This window comes from Triturus cristatus, chromosome 2_1, assembly GCF_964204655.1.
Source record: "Triturus cristatus chromosome 2_1, aTriCri1.1, whole genome shotgun sequence".
NCBI lineage: Eukaryota > Metazoa > Chordata > Amphibia > Caudata > Salamandridae > Triturus > Triturus cristatus.
Window position 1 is genome coordinate 300,675,009 of NC_140581.1, and position 24,815 is coordinate 300,699,823.

General features: G+C 47.1%; 1 protein-coding gene across 1 annotated transcript in view; it reads left to right on the plus strand.

Moving 5' to 3' along the window:
* Positions 1-24,815, plus strand: part of PRKAA1 (protein kinase AMP-activated catalytic subunit alpha 1) — a 217,081-nt gene that overhangs the window by 81,215 nt on the left and 111,051 nt on the right. The window contains exon 2 of the mRNA XM_085631163.1: positions 11,514-11,655. Coding sequence (XP_085487289.1) covers positions 11,514-11,655 — 142 coding nt within the window. The remainder of the gene's footprint in view (positions 1-11,513; positions 11,656-24,815) is intronic.

Consider the following 24,815-nt stretch of genomic DNA (forward strand, 5'->3'; position numbering starts at 1 on the left):
TGCTCACAGGAGCCCCGCCTGAAATCCTGCTTTGTCCACACCATGCACCATTCACGAAGGCGGGGTGGGCTCCCGCCGGACTTCCTGTACTGTTTGGCGGCCCCCTCCCTGGGCCGCACGAGCCGCGCAGCACTAATTAAAAGTCCGGCGGTGTTGAAGTCCGCACACGCCGCCACTGGGCACGAGCTGCAGAACACGCAAAAGTTACATGTACCGCGCATGCGCGGGCAGCCTTCGCAGGTCTTCTCCCCGGCCCGCATGTGGAGCTGCTTTCTCTTTTGCTTGTTTATGAGCTGAGATTCACGGGATTCTCTTCTCAGTGTTCATGACGTTAGAGGTAGTATAATGGTTATGCATGAGATCCCGAGCCATCCGGGACCCTGATCACAGCGCCAGCACAAGTGGTGCAACCTGCAGAGGAGGTACGACCCACCTCAAGACACGTAATGTACCAAAGAGTACCCGCTAACTGTAGCTTCCTTTTTGACCCCACAGCAGGCACTGCACAGTCAGAAGCCCCGTAGAAGCCCGAATTGGGACTTCCAAAAGGTACGCTCTCCATACTGTACTAGCGCACTCTCTTAGCGCCCCTTTCAAGCTGTTTCATTCATTTTTATAAAGGGTGATGGAAAGCCGACCAATTAACAACAGCGCAGTGGCTTCGTCTAAAAGCGCTCGTAACACCACCTAACATTAGCCGGTATAGCAACAGCGACCACGTTCCGCCACCGCCCTGAGCACTGCGGTTACAATCTAGTTACCACCCTAATTATCATAGCGAGTATTCAGCGTTAGAACGCCAGCTCGCAATTTTTAACTGCACAAAGGCGCTGCACACTCGAAGCGGCACAAAATAAGCTGTCTTTAACAAACGGTGATAATCACCACGCAATGGACTCTATCACAACACTCATGGAAACCACAAGATGGCCTCTCTCAACACTCGTGGAAACCGCCGCGCATTGCATCACAACCCTCAGCACTGCAGCAAAACTCCACAGTATTCAAACCACCTTCAAGCGCTGGCTCGGCACCTGGATTCACTGCCATTATGATACACTGCTCAAACACAGTGGGCTATACTCGACCTAGAGGGGATACTAAGAGTGAACTTCAGCCACTTATCTCTGAATGTACCTACCTTATGTACTAAAATCGCTAACATAATGCAGCATGTATCAAATTGCCATTTATCTGCTTATGAATGAAAAGAATTGCCGTTTTTCTAGTTTGCTTATGAATGTAAAGAATTTCCTTTTTACCATTTTTACCAATGGTCTGCTTATCCTCTGCACTACCTGTTCAGTCAGACAATTAAACATACCTTAGTGAACGCACATTTTTTTTTTTTGTTTGTCTCTTCACCTTTAGGTACTACCGACCTTTTTAGGTACCATTGAGATGTACCTCAGAATATTTACTCTGACACCAATTTGAACTGGACAATAGCCTTTCACACTTTTGATTTTTAGGTCCTAAAGAAAGCCCGACGACCCCTCGGGGGCATCCAAAGGGCTGAAACATGTCGACCATCGATTTTGGACAATATCGGTGCAGCGTACTCATAATTAGTCCCTCTCTGCACAAACTTCACCTTTTAACCAGTCTTCCCATACACCGGACAGCAGTATGAGAATCACTTTTTAAATCTCACACTTCACAAGAGCACCCCTCACTTACCATCGATATCTGATCACTACTGTAAAAAGCAGTGGTTCCCTCCAGGTGGAGGAAGCATGCAAAAAGAGACCCGATGATGATGATGCTGTCACGTACCTAAGAAAGGCGGAGAACCAAGAGAAACCGTCATACGACCTGCCTACGTGAATGAGGGTTTTATAAGTACCAACTTGAACACTGACGGATAGGACCCAGTGAACCCTGGTGGCAGGTACAAGTGGTTCATTCCCCATTGATTTTGAATTACCTCTATTCCTCCGTCTTTTATGGGGGCGACAGCGTCCCCTTTCAACCTGCTCTCACGCTAAATTGGAAAACTTTCTTCTACGCAAGTGGTTTTTAAACTCAAGTCGTGCCCCTCGCCAAGGTGTCCATTTAAATGGGATGTATGTTGTCCATTTACTGGAAACAAGCTAATCCTGCTGATAAGAAAAGAGTCACCGAGCTTTCAGGTGCACCAGAGCTGTATGTAAAGCCTTCCAATGGCAGCTCCCAAGGGTAGGGACGCATAAAGGCCCTTTCATGCTTTCAGGAAGGACTCCAAGGTGTGCCATTTGTTTAGACCCTTACCTCGCTATAATTTTACATTATTCAGCTTTCTATAAAAACAACAGTGTTCATTTTAAACTATGCAGGCCTTTCTGCGAAGAATGTCAGTGTTCCTCTGTTCTGTGCCCCCAGGCAGGAGCCATCTCAGTGTTAAGCTACCACTCCAAGGCCACCAAGGCAGCTGCACCAATTCCCCTTGAGTAAATATACTTGGACATTCTATCTTCATTTCCGCGCTGCATTCACATAGATGCCGAAGTCATTCACCACTTCCTTCACAAACTACATATTCCTCTCTATATCTTGCTCTCTATCAATTCTATGTAGCTCTCACCCCTATGTATTCACAATACTACATAATTCCACTATACAATCACACAATTGCACTCCACACAATTGCACAACTAACATTTTCAATACAACCCACATGGTTCCACTCCACACACATCCACTACACTCCAACCAAAACACATAAATAAAAGACATTTTCATTTACAATGCCAATAGCTCTAACTTTCGCAAATGCGAGACCTAATGCATTGCAAATGCTTGTTTTATGGGAAATCTGTCTCGCGGCAGCAGAAGAAGCTTCAGCAGCATTCTTGTTTTCATTAGAGTTGAACCAGGAATAACTGTTTTGTAATATGCTTGGTCTTCCAAACCTAAAGAACAAGCATTTGCAATGCAATAGATCTCGCATTTGCGAGAGTTTGAGCTATTTGCATTATAAATGACAATGCCTTTTATTTACGTGCTTTTTAAAACCTAAATAAAAGGCATTGTCATTTACAATGTGAATAGGTTAAACTCTTGCAAATGTGAGACGCATTGCATTTGCAAATGCTTGGTTATTTTTGTGTGTTTTTGCGATCCAGCCAGATCGGGGCAATTTTTTCACACTCTGCGTACCAAGATCTAGCTTTCTACTAAATTTGGTGAAATCTGTTACCACCGTTTATGCTGTAGCCCAGTCTAAACAAGTCTATGGAAAATTCATAGGGATTTTGCATTTTAGGACCCTTGCACCCCCTGCCCCATACCCCCCCCCCCACCCCCGCCCCTTTATTTTTTTTCCTTACCCTTCGCTTGATGCCCATCCTCCATCAGACTGACAGTTCCCTGGGGCCAATTTCTTTGAAGGAGTGGGGAAGCTCATTTCTCCCCCCCCCCCCCCCCCCCCCCCCCCCCCCCCACACCTGCTTAGCCATTAATGGCCCCGGAGACTCCCAAGGCCGGCTGACAGGCTGTGCCCCGGGGTGCCCATCCCAGGACATGGCTTTTTCCCAGTCCACAGCAGCACAGGCAGGGAAACCTGTTTGCGCTCTTCTTTGGCGGGAGCATTTTTAAAGCAAACGCCAGGTCTTCCAGTTGGCGGCTGCTTAAAAAATTCTTCCACCTGCTGGGAGCGAACTTTAGATCTGTTTCCCTGCCTGCAGTGATCTTAATACTGCTGCTGCCCACAGGGAGCAGGAATATTAACTGCTCCCTGCGGGCGGGCGGGTGCAGTGCTGGCTCCCGCTGGATGTAGGGAGGCGGCTGGGGCCTTGGGGCGCCAAATGAAGATCTGGGTGGGCACCAGGGCATCCACAGTTTATTCTGGAAGGTCCCTGTTCCGTGCGTGCCCCCTCCCCCTAATATTAAAGCCAGGCCCCCAGGATGAGGTCCCTCGGGCCAAAATTGACTCTTGTATGCCCCCACCTCCTAAATTGTGCTGGGCTCCAGGGGATGGAGGGGGCCGCGCGCACCCCCTCCTCTTAAAAATGCTGCTGGGGTTGGGCCGAAATCCACCTGAGGTGGTGGGCTGTGCAGACCCCTCATTTTAATTTTAAAAGGAAAAAACCCTTGGGGAATGGTGTTGCAAGGCCCTGTGGCCAACTCCTTACTGCGCTCGTCACAGCTGTATGGGGTTGGCCGTATTGGGAGGGGTGGGGTTGGCTGCAGGACCTGGCCACAGGTAAGGCCCTGCAGCCAACCCATGCCCGAAGGGCGAATGTGGGGGGGCAAGGAGGGGGATGAAGGGCTGCATTCATGTATGTCAGTATAACATTTTCTAGCTATCATAAAGGAAAGTTTAAATTCCATTAAGGACACTACAGCGAGGATTATGCAGTAACTTTCTCCATTTATTACTCTGCAGCAAAAGAATAACACAAACGACTACAAATCTCACAAGTCTTTGTTTTTTGTAATGGATCCAACAGTTCAACCATAGAGCCCACTATATATACCCGTCACAAAGGAAAAGCACTTCCTCTTTCTACTTGCAATGGAAGGATCTCTATCTTTTAAACTCTGCCATCTTGCTTTTGATCCATTCCTACCAAAGAAAAAAGAATATATTAACACCAAGGACTCAAACTGTAGGCCAAACATTTTCCTAAGAGAAACTTCAAATACATTACCAGCAAAAAGGGTTACAGTAAAATATCTTCATGCAATATTTGTCATCAATAAAAGATACTCATCCTCCTGTCCACAGATCAGTACATTTGAGGAAAGGTCCTGAAGCGCAAACTAATGCCTGGAATGGATAATCCTTGCTCCTGTGGCCTTAATAGAATTGAAACTTTCCTTCACTAGGACATTTTATATTCCATGTCAGGCTGGGAGGCTTCAGATTATGCAAGTTTAAAGCTGGCTGATGACCAGTGAGGCCATTCCTGGGATTGGCTTAAAGTAGGTCTTAAACATAGAGTCTGAAGACCAGTCCTCTGCCCCCATGATATCTATCAATCGTCCTCCTAAAGAGAAGGCTATTGAGGTCATAGCCCCCCCCCCACCCCCCATAGCTGAATGTGTCCCAATGGAGGAGGTGTCCATGCCAGTCTCCTGTAAAATCCACTCCGGAGGACGGCACTCTTCGGTCATGGCCTCAGAGGACCAAAGGCATCTGACCACACGCAATTTGGGGTGAGAAGGGAAAACTAGATAAGGCACCCCTCTGGAATTAGTTTTGGTTCGCCTAGATATAGAAAATGAAACTCCCTCTGGCGTGGAAATGCACGCCAAGATATCCAATTCTTGTACAGTCTACACCCACCTATGGGAAATCTGACCCAAAACGTTTTCCAATTTACCAGATGGCTCTCTGCTAGAAGGATATTCATTATCTTGCCATGATTGAAGCAAATGCAGCACCACATTAACATCCCATAACGAAGAGTAGTGTGGGGAGGATAGACCATCAAATGCCTCTTAGTACCCTGCATATCAGGAGATGTTCCCCCCCCAGCTTGCACCTCATGGAACGGTAAGTGACCTGATGAAACAGCGGATTTACAAGCAATAATTGTGCACCAGGCTGGCTGGCCAGTTACTCGCCAATTCCAACAAGAAATTCACAAATGTGTTTGACATCTGCCCCAATGGGATTGAGACCCTGTGTCAGACACCAGCGTGACTATCTATGCCAAGCTGAACTAAATCTCTTGATTGTAGAGTCGGCCCAAGCTCTCTTGATGAGTAGCGTAGCTAGTGATGAAAGGCCTGGGACATATCCGCATACCCTGCAATCTTCCACACCATCAAACTGAGATTGCCGACCTGAACCAACTGGTGCAAGTTGCCGTGATCATACGTCCGAAGACGAGTCTGGGGAAGTGGGATTGGAATGTCCATGGAAAGTCCAAGAAAAACTAGATACCAGACTTGCAACTCCAGTGGTGTCACCAGGCTCACCTCTGCTCTTTGATGCCTGACCAGTGTTTTGAGTCTGGCAATCATCAAGAAAGGCGGGAACTCGTAAATCCCCAAAAGTGGTTCCAGTCCTGAAGGAAGGAGTCGGTCGCTTCCGCCAAGGGATCCAGATGCCTGCTAAATAACTGAGGCAGTTGGCGATTGAGCCGGGAGGCAAAGAGATTTACCTGACATGGACCCCATTTGAACATAATCTCTTCTGGAACAGAACCGGATCCGCCGTCTGATTCAGACGACCCGGAACCCACCCCTCCCCCTCCCCTCCCCTCCCCTCCACCCCCCCCCCCCCCCCCCCCCTTTCCAGGCAATTTATGTACAGAACACCCAACACATTGCCAATCTTTAAGAGAATGAAACAAGAAACCCTGTTGGCCGCCAGGCTCCGAATCGCAAACCACCCTGCCAGAAGCTCGAACCCGTTGATGTGTAGAGCCCCTTCTTCATTTAACCACGGCCCTCCGATGGTAACTTCTCCGCACCAGGCACCCCAGGCATGGCGGCTCGCGTCAGATTCTATGATCAAGTCTGGGTTGAAACCAAAATTGGCCCTGCTGTTCCAGGCCTGCATGTGGTTGAACCAGTTTGATTTCCATCCACGCTTCCGCCGAGGTTTGACCTCCTGGGTGTAGGAAAAACCCCTCCTGAGATGCAGTGCTTTCAAGTATTGGACCACCATGTAGTGCAGCAGTCCCGAAAAAATTGCCTGTATGGATGGAAACTAGTTTCCCTCTGACACTTAGCCAGGATTGTCAGACTTCTAACGTTTTATTTTCTTGTGTGGCAGTCTGAGGAACTGGCCATCGTATCTATCTCAAATCCCAGAAATTGCAATTTTTGTGTAGGAGTAAACTGGCTTTTAACAGTCGAGGATAAACCCTAGGTTCTGCATCAGAGATATTGTCCATTTGTAACTGTTTCTAATTTGATTCGATCCTGGTGCATTAGCAGGATGTTGTCCAAATAGACAATGAGTCTGACCCCTCTGGCACGAAGCCAAGATATGGCCGGATGTAACACCTTGGACCGAGGAGGGACCGAAAAGGAGACTTGTGAACTCAGACCTATTACCTCCACACGAATTGCAGCAAGTGTCGGTTTGGGGGGAAATGGGGACTAAGGTATGCATCCAATCATATGAGCCAGTTGTTCGGGAGGAGGATATCCTGAAGGTGAATTCCCCTCCATTTTGAAATAGCGGTATACCACTCCCCTGTTGCGAGTCTTGCAGATTGATTTCTTTTCCACAAGTAATATGTTGCTGAGAAACACCGGTGGTGACCGGTTGTGGGCACGATCGCTCCTTTCTGGGGCACCTATGCCCTCCTGTGAGAAGACATGGGGTCAGGGGTCTCGTCCATAGATCTCTATGTGGAAGCCCTCCACTGTTTGCAGTAACCATGCGTCTCTTGTGAGCGAAGCCCACGTCCGTAGGAACTATCCTAACCTGACCCCCACCTCTGGTAGGGAAAAAGGGATATTGCTTACCATTGGGGCCCCTAGGGGTGTTGTTGGCTCCTCTGTAGGCACCCCTGCCGCCTCGACCGGTGCTTTGGGTGCTTCTTTTGGTCCTGTCACTTCATGGATTTTCTGGTTTGAAACTTGTGGGGGTTATTATATCCTCGGCCGGAGAAGTGCCTCCTAACTCTTCCTGCCTCACCACAAACCTCATTTTTTGTTTTTCTGAGCGTTTTATTTATGCTTCTAAAACCAAAACCTAGATAAAAGGCATTGTCATTTACAATGCCGATAGCTCAAACTCGCGTAAATGCGAGACCTGTTGCATTGCAAATGCTTGCTATATATCGTTGTGTTTTTTTTTTTGTTTTGTTTTATATTCAACTGTTTCATTATTCTTTCTTTACTTTTTTTTTTTTTTTTTTTTTTTTTTTCCTCTTTTCTTCAATCTATTTTTTTCCCTTTACGGGGCTCTTGCTTGCTCCTACACAGGCTATTTCTTTTTTGATTTTATCTTAATCTTTCTATCACACTCCTTTCATCCATCTCCTTTGTCCCCTTCCATCTCTTCTACCTGTCTATCTTTTTCTACTTCATAGCTTTGTTCCTTCTTTCCTTTTTTCTTTTATTCCTTTCCTAGTATTCCTTCTCTTTATACCAGCTATCATTTTCTTCTTTTTTTCATTCCCGGTTTCCTTCATTCATTTTTATCTTTCTTTCATGTTCCTTCCTTTCCTTTCTTCCATCATTTCTCCTTTTCTGTCTCTGCTTTCTTGATTCCTTCACATTCCATCATTTCTTCCTCTCCCTCTTTTCTTTCCCTCTATTCTTACTCCTTCCTTCCAGTGTGCTTACTGCATCAGGACTGGGCTCTTCAGGGACAGTGTTTTTTTTAGTGTCTTGATCTTATTAATCTATAAATGAGAGTGTAGCTCGGGTTGTTTTTTACGAATCAGAAGTAGCTCTCATAATTGAAAAGGCCGGAAACCCCTGGCATAGAGTGCAGCGGAGCGGAGCGGAGCAGATTAGAGTGGTAGAGCACATTAGAGCAGAATTCAGGGGCATAGAATTGAGTTGTGAGGCTTTTGCCTGATGAGTTAGGCACTGTGCTCGTCCTGTCATAGACTGGTCTGCTTGCTCCATCAATGTTTTACAGAGCTTAAGCTTTCTTATGGATGACTAACAGTCCCGCTTAACCCTATCCATTCTGATCAAATTCCTTGGGTTCTCAATAGATTTTATTCAGCCACCTGGCCTTTCCAGATGACAAGATCAAGAAGGAGTTTGTAATGGTTGTCCTAAAGGACAGCTTCTCTCTGATTTCCAAGTAAGTTGGCATCCCCCGTCCAAGCATTATATGTGGCCCTTCCTGATCTTAACTCTTTAACGTTTGAAAATTCTGCATCTGTGAAGATGCTAGTCTTCCGGAATCCCTTCTCCTCTAGGTGGAAGTTCACCTAGAGCTGAAATGTGGCTGTTCCACATGGAGGTTTGGAATGGCAGGATGTCGTGAATTAGACCAATGATGACTCTAAGTGAGTTTGGAGCTGTGGAGCTCATTCATTGATTTGACGACAGGTGTCCACATCCTTTGCTTGGAGCTGTCGGTGAAATATTTCTCCATTAGCTCTCTGTTCCCAACAGCTGTCTTGCTGTCTCGAAATGTGTCCGCAGTCTAATGAATCAACCACTTGGGTATAAAACCGCTTGATTTCTTGCCAATTTTGTAATGGACGTTTGCCACTATTACCTTTCTCACCACCTCTTGGTGACTGTGGTTCACTTTCTAGGCAGGCAGAACTATTTGAAGATTGGAATTCTCATCAGCTCCAGAATTTGAGAGACATGATTGAGTTGGTAGTGACTGCAAATTGAATCGAATTACATCTTGATTTAATTTCTGTATTTTACACTTGGAGAAGGGACCCTACAGCGATATATACAGATTAGTATCTCCGGATTTGGAACACATTCAGTTACACCTTTCAGACCAGGTGGGAAAAAGCAGAAGGAATTTATTATCTATATTATAGAGGACTCTGGTATTTCTGGACTTATTTTGCAATGCTCTAATTCTATGTGTTTTTTCTGGAAATTCTCCAAGGCACAAAGGGCTACTGGCATCCCTTGTTGCAGCAAGGTGTCAAGAAGGCTTTCTGAAGCCTCTGGCAGGTGCAGGGACCTCTGGGACCAGCTGTTTTCTGCATTAATCAGGCCTGTTCTGATACTGCTCTCAGATGTTCGAAACCTGCGTGGGCTGTATGGTCATACTGGTGTTTGGTATGAGACTTTGATCCCATGGGCGGGCCATATTATCTGTGTCTCAAGTGGTGTGTTTTTTTGGGGGTGGGGAGGTTTGTATGTGTACGCATTTAGCATTGGAGGGTCTTGAAGCATCAACGCAAGCTGTTCAGCTAGATCTGCTGGACACATTCTCATTGTCGATCACCCAATGGGTGAACGTCCTTTGCTGTCCAATCTTGTGAGAGAAGATTCACATTTCCCTGAACTCAGGAATGTTGTCCTCTAGAATATGGCTATCCTTTTAAACTTTCTTTAAATTTGGCCACACGCTGATTTTGTCTAGGAAACAGCTGCCAGCCGAATTGATCATGCGCCTGTGCTAAGCGTAATGTTGCAGAGGGGTTTGACGTGATGGTCCTTGCTTTAACAGGTGGGTTTATTACACCCAAAGTTGTTTCCTTTACCTTGTTGAGAACAGAATTGAACACTAGGACTATTACTCTTCTTTAGCATCTGAAAGCAAGCTATGTGAGGTTAACTGCTTTCATCAAGTGATGATCTAGAATCTTGAGAGCTTCTCCTGCAGGTGAGTGTTTTAATATAAGGCAGAAAAGCTTTCGCTCCAATCACTTCATTCACTCTGGCATGGTTGGTCAAATGGCTCATGGACAAGTCTTGCATTAGCCGTTCTTTGACGCGCATGCTGTCGGAGGGGCTATAGCAACTAAGTGCTATCTATTTCCTGTCAACTGGAAGATATTCTGTGTATTCCCGATTGGTAATCTGATTCTAATTGTAAACTGGTTTACTTTAAACCTGTGAGTAATCACTTTTCACTTGTCATAGTCAAGCTTTGAATTTGCATACTCGGCACCTTGGTCCTGTCATAGAAGGTATAACTTAGTAGCTAACATCAATAAGAATTTTCAGTTCTGTTAAGGACTTGAAGGCAAGTATTATTCCCACCCTGCAGATGTTTGTACTGTTTTATTAAGCTGTATATTTTTATACGTATAAAGTTTAATATTCAATTTTTTTGCCCTACCTAATCATTTCCTTTCTTTGTAAGAGACGGTGGTTTTAGTTTAAGATCATAAGCAAAATTAGAAGGATGCAGTTCAAGAGCAGTTTGTTGATGCCCTCTCCCACTACAAGAAAGATGTCAGCAGGACTATACCAATGTTATGGATGTTTATTTATTAATGTTATTGTGAGTTGTAGTCTTCGATTCTTGAAAATTGTAGTGTTTAAAAAACAAAATTATATTTCTTATACCCTGTAATGTGATAGGATTCTAGTTCTAATAAAAGCAAGAAAGGGATTTCTCAATATCCGTTTCGGTGTCCTTAATATAACTGAAAAAACGTTATTCGCCTTAGCTAGAAAGTTCGACATTCTCAGTGGCCAGGGTTGATTTTTACAGGCTTCCCATTCCAAAGCTGGCCTTTTGGCCCCTTCCTAGCATTTCTTGGGGGTTGTGGTTACTAGTACTGAGCATAAGATGAAGTAACCATTTTGGAACTGAACCACTTGCCACCAAGGCAAAAGAGGAAAAAGTTTGTTTTCCTCTCCTGCCAACTTCTATTGAGCAACGCTTTTATTGCAAGGCAGACATAAGTAGTGTTGGCCCTCTAGACTTCTGACTTGTTCGCGTTCCGTATACACACAGTCTCTAAATTCTTTTTATTTTCCTAATCTAAATGAATCTCTACGTGTTTTCAAAATGGCAAAAGGCTGGCCCGTTTGTGGAACCACTGCAGTAGGGGCGGAGGGAAAGTCATGGCAATTGTCTTCATTTGTTTGTGTATGGGTGGGGCCTAACCTTCACATTTTAGAAGATCATGTTTGTTCGTATCTTTTTGCGTACTTAACATGCGTTTCCCTTACAGTTGGTAAACATGAGTTGACTGGACACAAAGTTGCAGTGAAAATTTTGAATCGCTCAAAAATTCGAAGCCTGGATGTAGTTGGGAAAATCAGACGAGAAATTCAAAACTTGAAACTTTTTCGCCATCCACATATAATCAAACTGTGAGTACTTTTCTTCAAGTGACTGGGATGTTATCAGTATTGCCCAAGTGCTTTTAGATGATGTGCAACAGATGTATTTCAACCTATAGGTTCTCATTTTTTAATTTATTTATTTTTTGTTTTGTTTAGACTTCTAAAGTCTGCTTGCTTATTTAGCTCTGTATCTGTTAATTTTAAAGTTTTATTTATCCAGATTTTCAATAGTGTAACATACACAGCTGTGTTACAACAAAGAAGTTACAGCTGTGCCCTGCTTTGTGCCCCCCCTCCCTCTTTGGTTATGTACTGGATCATGCGCTCCCACTCTTGACAATGGTCCTCCAGGCGCTCACCCGTACGGAGTTCTCTCATGTCTCATTTCTTCCCAATACCACTCCATGCTGTCCCTGGACGGTGTCAAAATCGTGGGCCCAGCAGAAGAGAGCCACCCGATGGTGACTCTGCCTTTCGCCAGTAAGAGATCCAGTTGGGCAAACCTATAATGTACCTTTCCTTCTTTGGGGGATGGGAATAAGGCCCAGAGAACTGTTTAATTGTGGCCTCAAACCAAGTATGAGTGGCACGTGTGAGGCAAACAAGGACCTCCTGCCAATATTGGGTAAGCTTGTCTCAGCCCCATAGCATGTGTGTGAAGCCTTCTCCGCCCCCTATGCAGCACGGACTCTCATCTATGCCAGTAGGGTACATTCTGCTGAGTCGTGTGGGGGCCAGGAACGCGCGGTTAAGAACATTAAAGGGAGCCAGCTTGAACCATGTGTTACAAGACCCTTTTTTCACCAGGGCCCGTTCCACTCAGTATCTGTAAGGGTTCCTGGCAGTTCCGCCTCCCTACCTTCCCATGCACGATATGTGACCTGCAGACGGTCTGACCTTAGGGCGCAATATATGAGGGACACCAGTCGTCTAGAGGAGTCTAGCTCCAACAGCACGCCCTGCGAATTCGATTTGCTCGGTGTGGTTTGGGAAATCCTGCCACAAGCCCTTGTCAGTACCGCAAACTGCAAGAACTGACACGTTTCCTGCGCCTCTTGAAATGTAAGACCACCATTTTGTCGTATATAGGTCCCACTGAAGATCACAGCCCCCCGCTCTCCATCTAAGTAGGAAGACCTCGTGGTCAAGATCTGCAACCTGAGGCAACCACAACAGCGAGAGACTTCTGGAAAAACAGCTGTGTGTGAAACACCCTTTAGCACTCCACAAACCCCCCCCCCCCCCCCCCCCCCCCCAATGCCAGGGTGACCTGTCGTACTGAAAACTGTCAGATTCTGCTTTTTTTGGGGGGGGGGGGGGAAATCTGCTAGTAATCTAGACTGCAGACTGGGGTTCAGGTCAATAGGCGCTTGTTGGAAAGTGGATTATTATTAGGGGCAAATGTATATCTACCACTGGAAATTCTAACACAGCCTAGGGCTCAAAATAGGTCTTAGTAAATTATTCTTCTGCTCAATCCTTGTAGCTTGGCTGCGAGTAGGCAGGCTTAACTTCAAAGACAGGTATGTAAAGCATTTAAAACACCATTTCAGTAAATAATGAAGCCCCCATACAAAATAAAAATCCAAAACCCATTAATAAAAATAGGAAATATTTTATATTTAAAATTACACAAAAATCCAATGTAGGGAACCATAGATATTAGTTTTCAAAAGCATAGAAACCTATAGTGCCTTATCAGGACATCTGGTCACGATAGACCATGTCATAGTTTCAGGCCGACTGCGTTGGAGCCCTGGGCGGCTACCCCTCGTGGTAGGTCAGGGTCAAAGTTTTTATCGTGTGACTTAGAAACTTTTCTGGAGCTTTTCTTCCCAGGATCTTTCAGAGCTCTCAGCCAGTCTGGTGAGGGTTTGTCGGATTGCCTTGCGATGAGCTCCTGGTCAAACTTATGGAAGTCCGACTTCCGAAGCATTCCAGCGGAACAAACCAAGGATCCAGGCTGACACTCTGTTGCAGGCAGGCAGCTTGGCTTTCGCGGTTGCTCCCGGTCACCTTGTCTTTGTTCAGACTTAGAATCGTTAACGGAGCTTTTTCTCGCGTGGTCCCTCGATGCTCTTCACCAGGCCGGATTCGGTGAGGGTTCACCGGCCTTGGATTTTGACTACTCCTGGTCAAATTCTGGAAGTAGGACCTACGGAGCTTTACAGCGAGGCAAACCTGGACAGCAGGACGGCTCACGGTTGAAGGCTGGCGGCTTGGCTGGCCAGGTTGAGTCTGTCCCCTTATGGAGCTTTTTTGAAAAGTTGCTCCAAACTTTCGGAACTTCTTCCTGGAGTTCCCCAAAGGGTCCCAAAGTGTCTCAAATGCACTGCAAGGGTCTGGAAGCTCCAAAATGGCTCTGAAAGTTGAGGACTTTAGTTCCCACAATACACTTGGACGAAATCCTTACAAATCCACTGGTAGTTCTCCAGGTTGATGATTCTTGGTGATGTTCCAGGTGAGGTCTGTTAACCTGTAGCTTGCATGTAGTCCACTCTTAAGTCCTTTTTACAGCAAGGTAATCCACAGGCTCTAGTTTCAGATGGCGCAGAAGGTGCAATCTTCACAGTACAGGCCTTTGGAAATGCGCATCGAACTTACAGCATGGCCCTCTTGCTTTCTTAGGTTTCGAGCAGCAGATCTGAGGGGCTGTTCCCTTCTCAGATACTTATTTCAACTTCACTGGGTCAAGCAGGAGGTCATTCCTGTCCAATGGGCTGCAGGCTACCACTCAAAGGTCTGACCACTTCCTGTAGAGTGTGGCACTATTTTTCCCAGAGTCCACCAATTCTTCCAAATGGCTGATTTTCCAGCAGGGAGAGAAGAGCTGGCTAAACACACCCCTAGGATGGCTAATCTTAATAATCCCTCCCCCTTTCATCTACCCATTCCTTCCTTAATCCTATCATATGGCTGGGAGTCAAGAGTGGAGTTGTAAATGACACCTATGTCTTCCCCCCTTCCCTTGAAGGCAATTGTTTACGACTCCTCCCCCTGTTCTGGCATTCCTGTGCAACAGGACACTGCCCTCCCAGCAGAGCTGGTCAACCCAAGGGGCTCTTTATCACCTCTTCAAAGAAGCCTGGCTAATCCACTTAACTCTGACCAGACCCCCCCAGGATATTGCGGCATAGATTTGCAAATTTAGCAGCACAAAAATTTCAATTTAACTTAACATACTTTAAAATTTTGCGGCATTATTGCGGCACTTTATTTCACTCATAATCTTTCCTTTTCAGCCTTAAATCAATGGAACCTGTTTTAGCAGAGTATTCCACTTTGAAATAGGCACGTTTAAAGTTTCTGCAACTCTACAGAACCACAGCTCCAATCCTAACCTCATGGGAGGGGGCCGTATTTCTCCCTGCGATGTTTTAGCTCCCACGTATGCAGCCCTGTCAGGGCACAACTTTCATCATTCCCTTTCTTGGTTAAGACACACAGCCCCTTTCTCTTTCTGGTTTCAGTCACACAGACCCCTTCGCTCCCTGCTTTCAGTCACACAGAGGCCCCTTCGCTCCCTGCTTTCAGTCACACAGAGGCCCCTTCGCTCCCTGCTTTCAGTCACACAGAGGCCCCTTCGCTCCCTGCTTTCAGTCACACAGAGGCCCCTTCGCTCCCTGCTTTCAGTCACACAGAGGCCCCTTCGCTCCCTGCTTTCAGTCACACAGAGGCCCCTTCGCTCCCTGCTTTCAGTCACACAGAGGCCCCTTCGCTCCCTGCTTTCAGTCACACAGAGGCCCCTTCGCTCCCTGCTTTCAGTCACACAGAGGCCCCTTCGCTCCCTGCTTTCAGTCACACAGAGGCCCCTTCGCTCCCTGCTTTCAGTCACACAGAGGCCCCTTCGCTCCCTGCTTTCAGTCACACAGAGGCCCCTTCGCTCCCTGCTTTCAGTCACACAGAGGCCCCTTCGCTCCCTGCTTTCAGTCACACAGAGGCCCCTTCGCTCCCTGCTTTCAGTCACACAGAGGCCCCTTCGCTCCCTGCTTTCAGTCACACAGAGGCCCCTTCGCTCCCTGCTTTCAGTCACACAGAGGCCCCTTCGCTCCCTGCTTTCAGTCACACAGAGGCCCCTTCGCTCCCTGCTTTCAGTCACACAGAGGCCCCTTCGCTCCCTGCTTTCAGTCACACAGAGGCCCCTTCGCTCCCTGCTTTCAGTCACACAGACCCCCTTCGCTCCCTGCTTTCAGTCACACAGACCCCCTTCGCTCCCTGCTTTCAGTCACACAGACCCCCTTCGCTCCCTGCTTTCAGTCACACAGACCCCCTTCGCTCCCTGCTTTCAGTCACACATTCTCCTCTCATGTAGCATGCACTGACACACTGTCACCTCCCATGCCTGGTCTGGGCTCGCTTCCATGGCCTTGAAAGCCTTAGGGTGTCTCTCATCCCCCCCCCCCCCCCCCCCCCCCATCCCCTTGAAGCTGAGAGGCTGTGAGGGGGATCAAGCAGGCAGATTAAGAGGTTTGCAACTTTCGCTCTCCGCACCACAGATGGAAACTGAGAAACCATACTCCATGGCACCACATGCTCTTGGCACCCCCTTTGAATACTTGCTGTTGCTTACCTGATTCCATTGTTTAGTGTCGTTGCCAGGCCACCCTGACTGTCTCTTGAAAAAGGTAAGCAGCATTCACAATTGAGTAGTTTTGTTGTGAACATCTGGGAACCAAGCAATGTGAAATCTCAAGGCTGCCACTTACAACATAAAGAATCTGATCTAGTTTACATAAACTACTCTTGAAAACCCAGAATGTAACTGATAATTTATGATACAATACTCTTTGATGGAATAAAAAATAAATGTTACTAACAAAACTTTTGGCAGATTTGAGATTCCTAGACCTTGTTGAGTTTTTGAAACTCTTTACACAAAATATCCATTATGCTCTTAGGTGTAAAGAAGGACATAAATGGAAACCGGGTGCAATAAAGGATAATCTCCTGAAATGATTGTAACAGATGTATCAACCTTCGTCACCTAGCAATAGTGTGAGTTTCGACGTAATGCCACCATCTCACCTCCATTACATATTCTGCCTGTCTTGAAGAAAATTATTAAAAGAACAAACGCTCAAACCAAAATGATGTGCGCACGGTGCATAGCCTTTGCAGAGTTTGCCAGTGAAGAGCTTCTTTCGTTTTTTTGTCTTTCTGTCATGCGGCGCATGAAGCAGTCAGCTATTGAGGCTGTACAGCGCCACGTAGTGATGTGTACGTGTACAGCCAATACAATGTCACAATTTTCTTGTCTGCTGGAGGCCTTTTTTAGCGGCCAAAAAGGTACATTTTGCGGTCATCGCGCTGATCATCCGATTTCGCGCATCGCGAAACCCTGAAGGGTCTGTCTGACCAATCCGGACACACCAATGGAAGGGTGAATCTGTGCTTACAAAGTCTTATAACTTATTGTATGTATATTTTAGGAGAAATTCAACAATATAATATTGTTGGATTTCTTAATACCATTCTAGGAAGTCTTTGAATGGTATTTTTAGCCTTTTCATACCAAGAGTTAGAAGTTAATAACTTCTTGCCATGTTAACCTGTGTGGCATGGGATTTGAAATGGGGAAAAATGACTTGGGTCATTTTTCCAGCATCAGGGCTTATAAAAACATATTTTATAGGTACTTTACATATAGCTACATGACCCCCACCCCAGGAACACCTAGGGGAGACTTTAGGGGTTCTGAATATGTACAAATATTACAGACCCTTCCTCCACAGTGCTCCTACCACCAAAGTCTATTTTGGGCATCACTTTATCACAATGTGGCCTACTTATTGGTGACCGCTGTGCAGTCGCGCCACTGGTGCACCGAAGGCGTGCCTAAGGCAAGCCCGTCTGCGCCAGACTGTGGCCAGCACCAGAAACACTGGTTCTCCGGGGCCTCACCGCTACGACTCAGCCACCCTCCACGCACTCCATCCCGGAAGACACAGCGACTGCGCAAGATCCTCGCCCAACACCACCCATGGGCAGTTCTAGTGCAGACCCTGCCGCAGATCCTTCACCACTGGCAAGGATCCCGCAGCCACCGAAGTCCTGCCTGATGCTCGTACCACCGAAGCCCTGACTTGCATCCTTTTCAACGTGCGCTCCCTGTACTGACACGCCGTAGAAATCTGGGACCTGATTGACACCCTCTCACCCAACATCGCCTTCTTCACAGAAACCTGGACCAGCGCCTCCTCCGGCCCTGACTTAGCCACGGCCATCCCCGATGGCTCCAAGATCCAGAGAAAGGACCGCCCACACCGCCCAGGAGGAGGACTCGCCATCGCACACAAGACCCCCCTCCGACTACACATCCAGCACGAGTGACCCCCGACTTCAACACTGAACCTCCATTTCCAGTCCCAGGACCACGCTACGTGGCACACTCATCTACAGACCACCAGGACCTTGCACCCAGCCCGCAACCGCCATCGCCAAACTCACCGCACCCCATGCCATCATCTCCTCTGACTACATTCTACTCAGGGACCTGAACTTCCACCTCGACAACAGCAACTACCCCGACTACACTACTCTCCTCGACAACCTCGCCAACTTAGGACTGAAGCAGCTAGTCAACACTCCTACCCACAGAGCGGGTCACACCCTCGCACCCCCCACCCCAACCCACCATCTTTGCGGGAGGAACCAACATCCGGTTCTTCAGCCACACCACCCAACTCATCTGGACGGACCACCACTGCGTCCACTGCACCTTCAACCCCACCACCACAGCCAAGCCCGCTCCGCGCCTGCCACAATGGAACTGGAGCAAGATCACAGAGGAACACCTCCACACCACCCTCCGTCAAAACCCCCCTAGCGCCACGATCGACACCAACTCCTCAGCGAGGGAATTTCACCGCTGTGTCTCCTGCTGCGCCGACAAGCTGGCACCCCTCCGCCACCCTGCCAAACGCCCTCTGAAGGCAGCCTGGTTCACCACAGAACTTCAGTAATCAAGACGCACCTGCAGACGCCTAGAGAACCTGGCGAAACCATTGAAGCATGGAACAACCACGGGTGCCCTGAAGGAATACCACCAGTGCATAAGACACCAAACAGACCTTCATAAGAGACAAAGTCCAGACCAACGCGACCAACGTCAAGGACCTGTTCAATGTCATACAGCAGTTCTCAAAACCCACCTGCGAAGCCACGGGCGTCGCACCTTCCCAGGAACTCTGTGACCAGCTCAGCTCCTACTTCCATCTAAAGCTCAAGGCCCTCTACGACAACTTCAGAGAACCAGCACCCAACACTACCCTCCTACCCACCGCCGCTGATAAGCCAACCATCACAAACTGGGATCCCGCAACCGTTTGAACTTCTCACCACAACCATAAAGAAAACCCACTCAGGAGCCCCAACGGACCCCTGCCCACCGCACATCTTCCACAGGGTCATCACACCCGAACTAGGACGAACGATGAACACCTCTCTCAGATCTGGCATCTGCCCAGATGACTGGAAATGGGCAGAGGTGAAACCCCTCCTCAAGAAACCAATGGCCGACCCAACAGACCTGAAAAACTACCAGCCCATCTCCCTCCTCCCTTTTGCAGCCAAAGTAACCGAGAGACTCGTGAACGCCCAGCTGACCGCCTTCATCGAAGAGAACTCCATCCTAGACGCCTCCCAGTCCGGATTCTGCAGCAACCACAGCACAGAGACCGCCCTCCTCCCCGCCACTGACGACATCCGCATGCTACTAGACCAGGGACACACTGCGGCCCTCCTCCTTCCAGACCTCTCAGCGGCCTTCGACACTGTCTCACATTGCACGCTCGCAGCCAGACTTCACGACGCGGGGATACAGGGAGCCGCCCTCTACTGGATCCAATCCTTCCTCTCCGGCAGAACCTAGAGGGTTCAACTCCCTCCCTTCCTCGCCGAACCAACAGAAATCAACTGAGGAGTACCCCAGGGATCATCACTCAGCCCCAACCTCTTCAACATCTACATGGCCCCCCTCGCCGTTATCGTCCGAAAGCATGGGCTCCGCATCATATTCTACGCCGACGACACCCAGCTCATTCTCTCACTCACGAAGAATCATGAAGACACCAGAGTCTGCTTCCAGGAAGGAATGAAAAACGTGGTAGCATGGATGCAAGAGCTGTTTGAAGCTTAACTCCGGAAAGACAGAGGTCCTAATCCTCGCACCCTGCACCTCCGCCTGGGACATCACCTGGTGGCTCTCCGCCCTCGGGAATCCACCCACCCTGACAGACCACGCTCAGAACCTCGGCATCATCCTTGACACCTCCCTCTCCATGAACCGCCAGATCAACACAGTTGCTTCCACTAGTTCCAACTGCCTCCACATCCTCCGTAAGACCTTCAAATGGATACCCCCAGACTGCAGAAAGACCGTCACCCACGCACTCCTAACCAGCGGACTGGACTCCAGAACGCCACAGCCAGACTGGTCCTCGGGACTCCACGTCACAAGCACATGACCCAACACCTACGAGGCCTCCACTTGCTCCCTGTCGAAGAAGGTCACCTTCAAACTCCTCACCCACACCTACAAATACCTCAACATTGGACCCAAATACCTCAACGAGAGTTTCCTTCTACATACCCAAGAGGAACCTCCTCTCTGCCGACCTCGCCCTGGCCAAGGTCCCCCGCATACGCAGAACCAAAACCGGCAGAAGAGCCTTCTCCTACATCGCTGCCAAGACCTGGAACAAGCTCCCTGTGAACATCAGACGCTCCCCGACCCTGCACACGTTCAGGAAGGACCTCAAGACCTGGCTCTTCAACTGATCCGGAGCCCCGCCCCCCCCCCCCCCCCCCCCCCTCCCACTCAACCCCTTACCAGCGCCTTGAGACCCTCACAGGTAAATAGCGCACTTTACAAACCCGTGATTGACCGATTGATTGAAATGTGCCATTTCACTTAACCCAGGGCATATCAAACTAATTTTTAAAGGGTCTTCCTTGTGAATATCTGATTCCCCACACCCCTGATACACTTAGGGGAGACCCTGGGTGTACCGAATATATCCAAAAACTGTATGTCAACAATTTTTAAGTGCCCCAAACACCAAAGTCGAATTTGGGCACAATTTACTTTTTAAAAGCAGTTCTACAACACAGGGCTGCTTTTATACTGAGCTCAGGCTTCAGCAGTGCACACATGCAAGTGCTGAAAGAGCTGCAGGTCTCAACTGTCATGCCCAATTATATACTAGGGACTGATGGGTAGTTTCAATCCTCCTGCCCTATTATGTACTAGGGCCTCAGAGGGTAGGTCATGCCAAGCACATGGGTACCCCAACCCATAGTGTACCCTAGTGTATGTAGGTGTTTTCACTGTATTCTAAATGTTTCTTTCAGCATAGCACTGGCCCTGGTTAGGCAGAGCCCAGGGTACGTCTGAGTCCGTTACCACCGGAAATAGTCAGCAAAACGTTGGGGGTGCCCAGGACAAAGGATGACTTTGCTACAGCGCTTCTCCCAATTATCCTCATCTGAGCAGCATCTGGCCCCATGTTGTAGAAATGAGCCAAATAAAGATTGGGGAGACAGTCCCTCCTGCATGGGGTCAAGCTTGAGGACCTTGAGGGTCACCCTGCTGTGCCTGTGTTTCTCTCCCCCCTCCCCCCGCCCTCCCCGACCAACACGCCAATAAACTGTCAAGTACCTTGAAAGTGCTGCTTATTATCAAAACACTGAATTCTGCAACGTGTACAAGCATCTTGGAAGGGATACCAGTTTAACTAAGGAGAGGCTGCCAGCCCCCCACGACGGCCGTGTTTGCCAGAACGCCATTGAGGCTGGAAGCCCAGTGAGCACACTGCCATGTTTAGGGAGTATTGTCTTTGGTGTCTGAATGCCTATAGCTCCCAGTCAGCCCGACCTCTGGTAATGCCGAAGGGTCCATATACGGTAGTGAGACCCATTTCACAAACCCTGCACCAAATGCCATTTGCCGCAAAACCGCCTGGAGGGAGTCCCAATCCAGGGTGTCTCAAGCCCTATCTATATGCAGGGCCATCAGCACTCCTTCTAGGGGCGAGCCCTGCACCGATTGTATGATGTGAGTCAGCCTGCTTAGGTTCATGAGTGTGCTGCGCTGCATTTTAAACCTGCACTGTTAGGCCTGGATCAAACTGGGAATCGCTGCTCCCAGGAGGTTGGTCTGGACCTTTGCTAGCACCTTAGCATCGGTGTTAATCCTGAGCAATGGGTGGGAGGCGCTCATGGGCTCTTATTTACTCTGGTTTGGACAGCATGATGACTAGTGCTTCCTACATAGATTTCACCAGGGTCCCCAGCTGTCTGGCTTCCCGGAACACCTTCAAAAGCTGCTCCCACAGCAGGCCCAGGTAGGTCTGGTAGAACTCTGGATGTAGGCCGTATAGGCCTGGTGACTTTATCTAGGCATACGTGGAACACCACACACTTGCCTCCTATTAAAACAAAAAAATCTGTCTGTCTAAAAAAACCATAGGTTTCACACACGTTATAGTTACGAATTAGCATTTAAAAAACCTTGCAAATTCACTTAAACCATAGGTTTCACACACGTTATAGTTACCTGGACATTTCACTCGTAAAAAACCAATGAAATTCCCCCGTTATAGTTAGTGCCGGCAACTATAACTCACGCGACCGCAATCCTCTGCTGATGACGTCAGATATTACATCACTGATGACATATGTGTCTTTCTGAAAAATAAATATTTGTAATATATGTATAGCTAAAGATTAATGGAAGAAGACCTGGGTAAATAAGTGTCTAAATACAGTGATGTAATATCTGACGTCATCTGCAGAGGATTGCGGTCGCGTGAGTTATAGTTCCCTTTACTAACTATAACGGGGGAATTTCATTGGTTTTTTACGAGGGAAATGTCCAGCTAACTATAACATGTGTGAAACCTATGGTTTTTTAAGTGAATTTGCAAGGTTTTTTTAAATGCTAATTCCTAACTATAACATGTGTGAAACCTATGGTTTTATTTGTACGGTTTTTTAAATGCTAAGTTATGTATTTATTATTTACTCTGTGGGCGCACAGTACGTTTCGCACACCGTGCGCCCACGTTACGCCGTTCGCGTAATTTTCCCGTTTCGACCGTGCGCGCACGGTAAGCGCACTCTGCGATTTTTCGTAAAAATATTAAAAACATTTATGGCCCTTGGGGGTCCTTTGGGGACCCCCTGACAATGGCTAGGGGGTCAGGAACTGTCCACCCTGCCCCCATTTCATGTTCTCCACCTTTATTTTTCTCCTCCCTCGGACTGCGAGAGACAAAATGGCGGCCGACACTTCCTGGTTTCGACCGATTCGAATGTTTACTAAGATCTAACAACCAATCAGAATTGCACACGGCAGGGTGCGCTTACCGTACGCGCACGGTGCGCGCCTATAGATATATATATATATATATATATATATATATATATATATATATATATATATATATATATATATATATATATGTATATATGCTTTTAAATGCTATTTTCTCAGAAAATACTGAACAGATTTACACCAGACCTGCGAAAGGCACATCCCTGACCTGAGGACTACCTCTCTGCCAAATTTCAAGGTTTTCTGTTCAGCCGTTCGGGCTGCAGCGCGGACTAAAGGTCCTATGGGAAAATGCATGGGGAAAACGCGTTTTGGGACACCCCCCCCCCCTTTTTCTCAGCCCCCGCTTGACGAATTCACCCGAGACTTTCAGGGAAGGAGCGGAGCGGAGCGCCCCACCTATTTTGAAAATTTTGCGAGGATTCGTCAATCGACGCAAAAGTTATTCCAAATAGAATGTTGCGGATTTCCTATGGAAACACGGTCCTAACTAGAACTATATATATATATATATATATATATATATATATATATATATATACAATACAGAGAAACATAAGTAATTAACAATTAAAATTGAATAAAATCCTTCATTTTGACAGGAGTATGCTTAATGCGAGAGCTTTTCCTTAATTCAATCACATGACAATCCGATTCAGGAATATTGTCACAAGGGTCAGCAAATTATCATGAGACATAGTAGGAACCCTACTCTGCAAATTGTCAATACATTCAGAACGTGACTCAAACATTTGAACTGGGCCTAGAATTCTCTTATGTGTCCAAAAAAATAGAACCATAATCATTCTCATCAGTAGATTTAGAAACAGTGGGTTCAGAGACCGATTGTGAGTTTGTAAATCTACACCAAGATATGTCTAAAATTCAAAAATTTTCCCCCATCAACTCTTACTGCTTTGCTGAATACTTCCAGTACTTTAACAGGATCAGACCACTTGGCCCACTTTTTGCCAGAAAGACCACCAAACTTGACGTGAACAAAATCCCCTACTTTAATCTTGGAACCATAGTATTGATACTGCGAGAAACTGTTCATTTTCTCTTGATATTTCTGGACACGCTCCTGGACTTTGGACAAATCAGAAGTGGAATCATTGGAAGTTTTAACCTTCAACCACCAGGGCAAAAGCTTAGAACCAGGTTTCCTACCTTGTAACATCTCAAACGGAGATAGACCCGTGACAGAATTCAGAGAAGTGCGATATGACAACAGAGTGGCACGTAAAGCCTTTTTCCATTCGAACCCGCTTTTTATAGCAAGCTGAATAGATTCTTTGACCACCCTATTAAAGCGTTCTACCTGATCATTAGCTTGTGCGTTCTAATTGGACACTCTTTTATGCAAAACACCACATCTTTCAAGAAAAGAATCAAACTCCTTGCTAACAAATTGAGGACCATTATTGGAGATTATTTCAGCAGGTAAGCCTTCACGTCAAACTTTGTCTAAAAATTCAATTGTTTTCAATTGTTTGAGTTGAACCAATCTTGTCCACAATCTTCAACTCAGGCCATTTTGAAAAATAATCTATTAAAACTAAAGCATACACATCCTTGAGAGAGAAACCAAGAGGACCAATAATTTCGATACCCAGTTTCCTCCACGGACCTTGAACATATTTAATGGGAGTTACATCCACAGACAGTGGTTTGACTGATTTATCACTCTTAGAACAAGGAAGACACTGTCTGACCCATTTGTCAACCATACTATCGATACTAGGCCACCAATAAAATTCTCAGATCCGACTTTTGGTGCTGGACATACCCATGTGGGCTTCATGAGCCATGGTCAAAATTCTTTCTCTAATATTAAAAGGAGGAACAATTT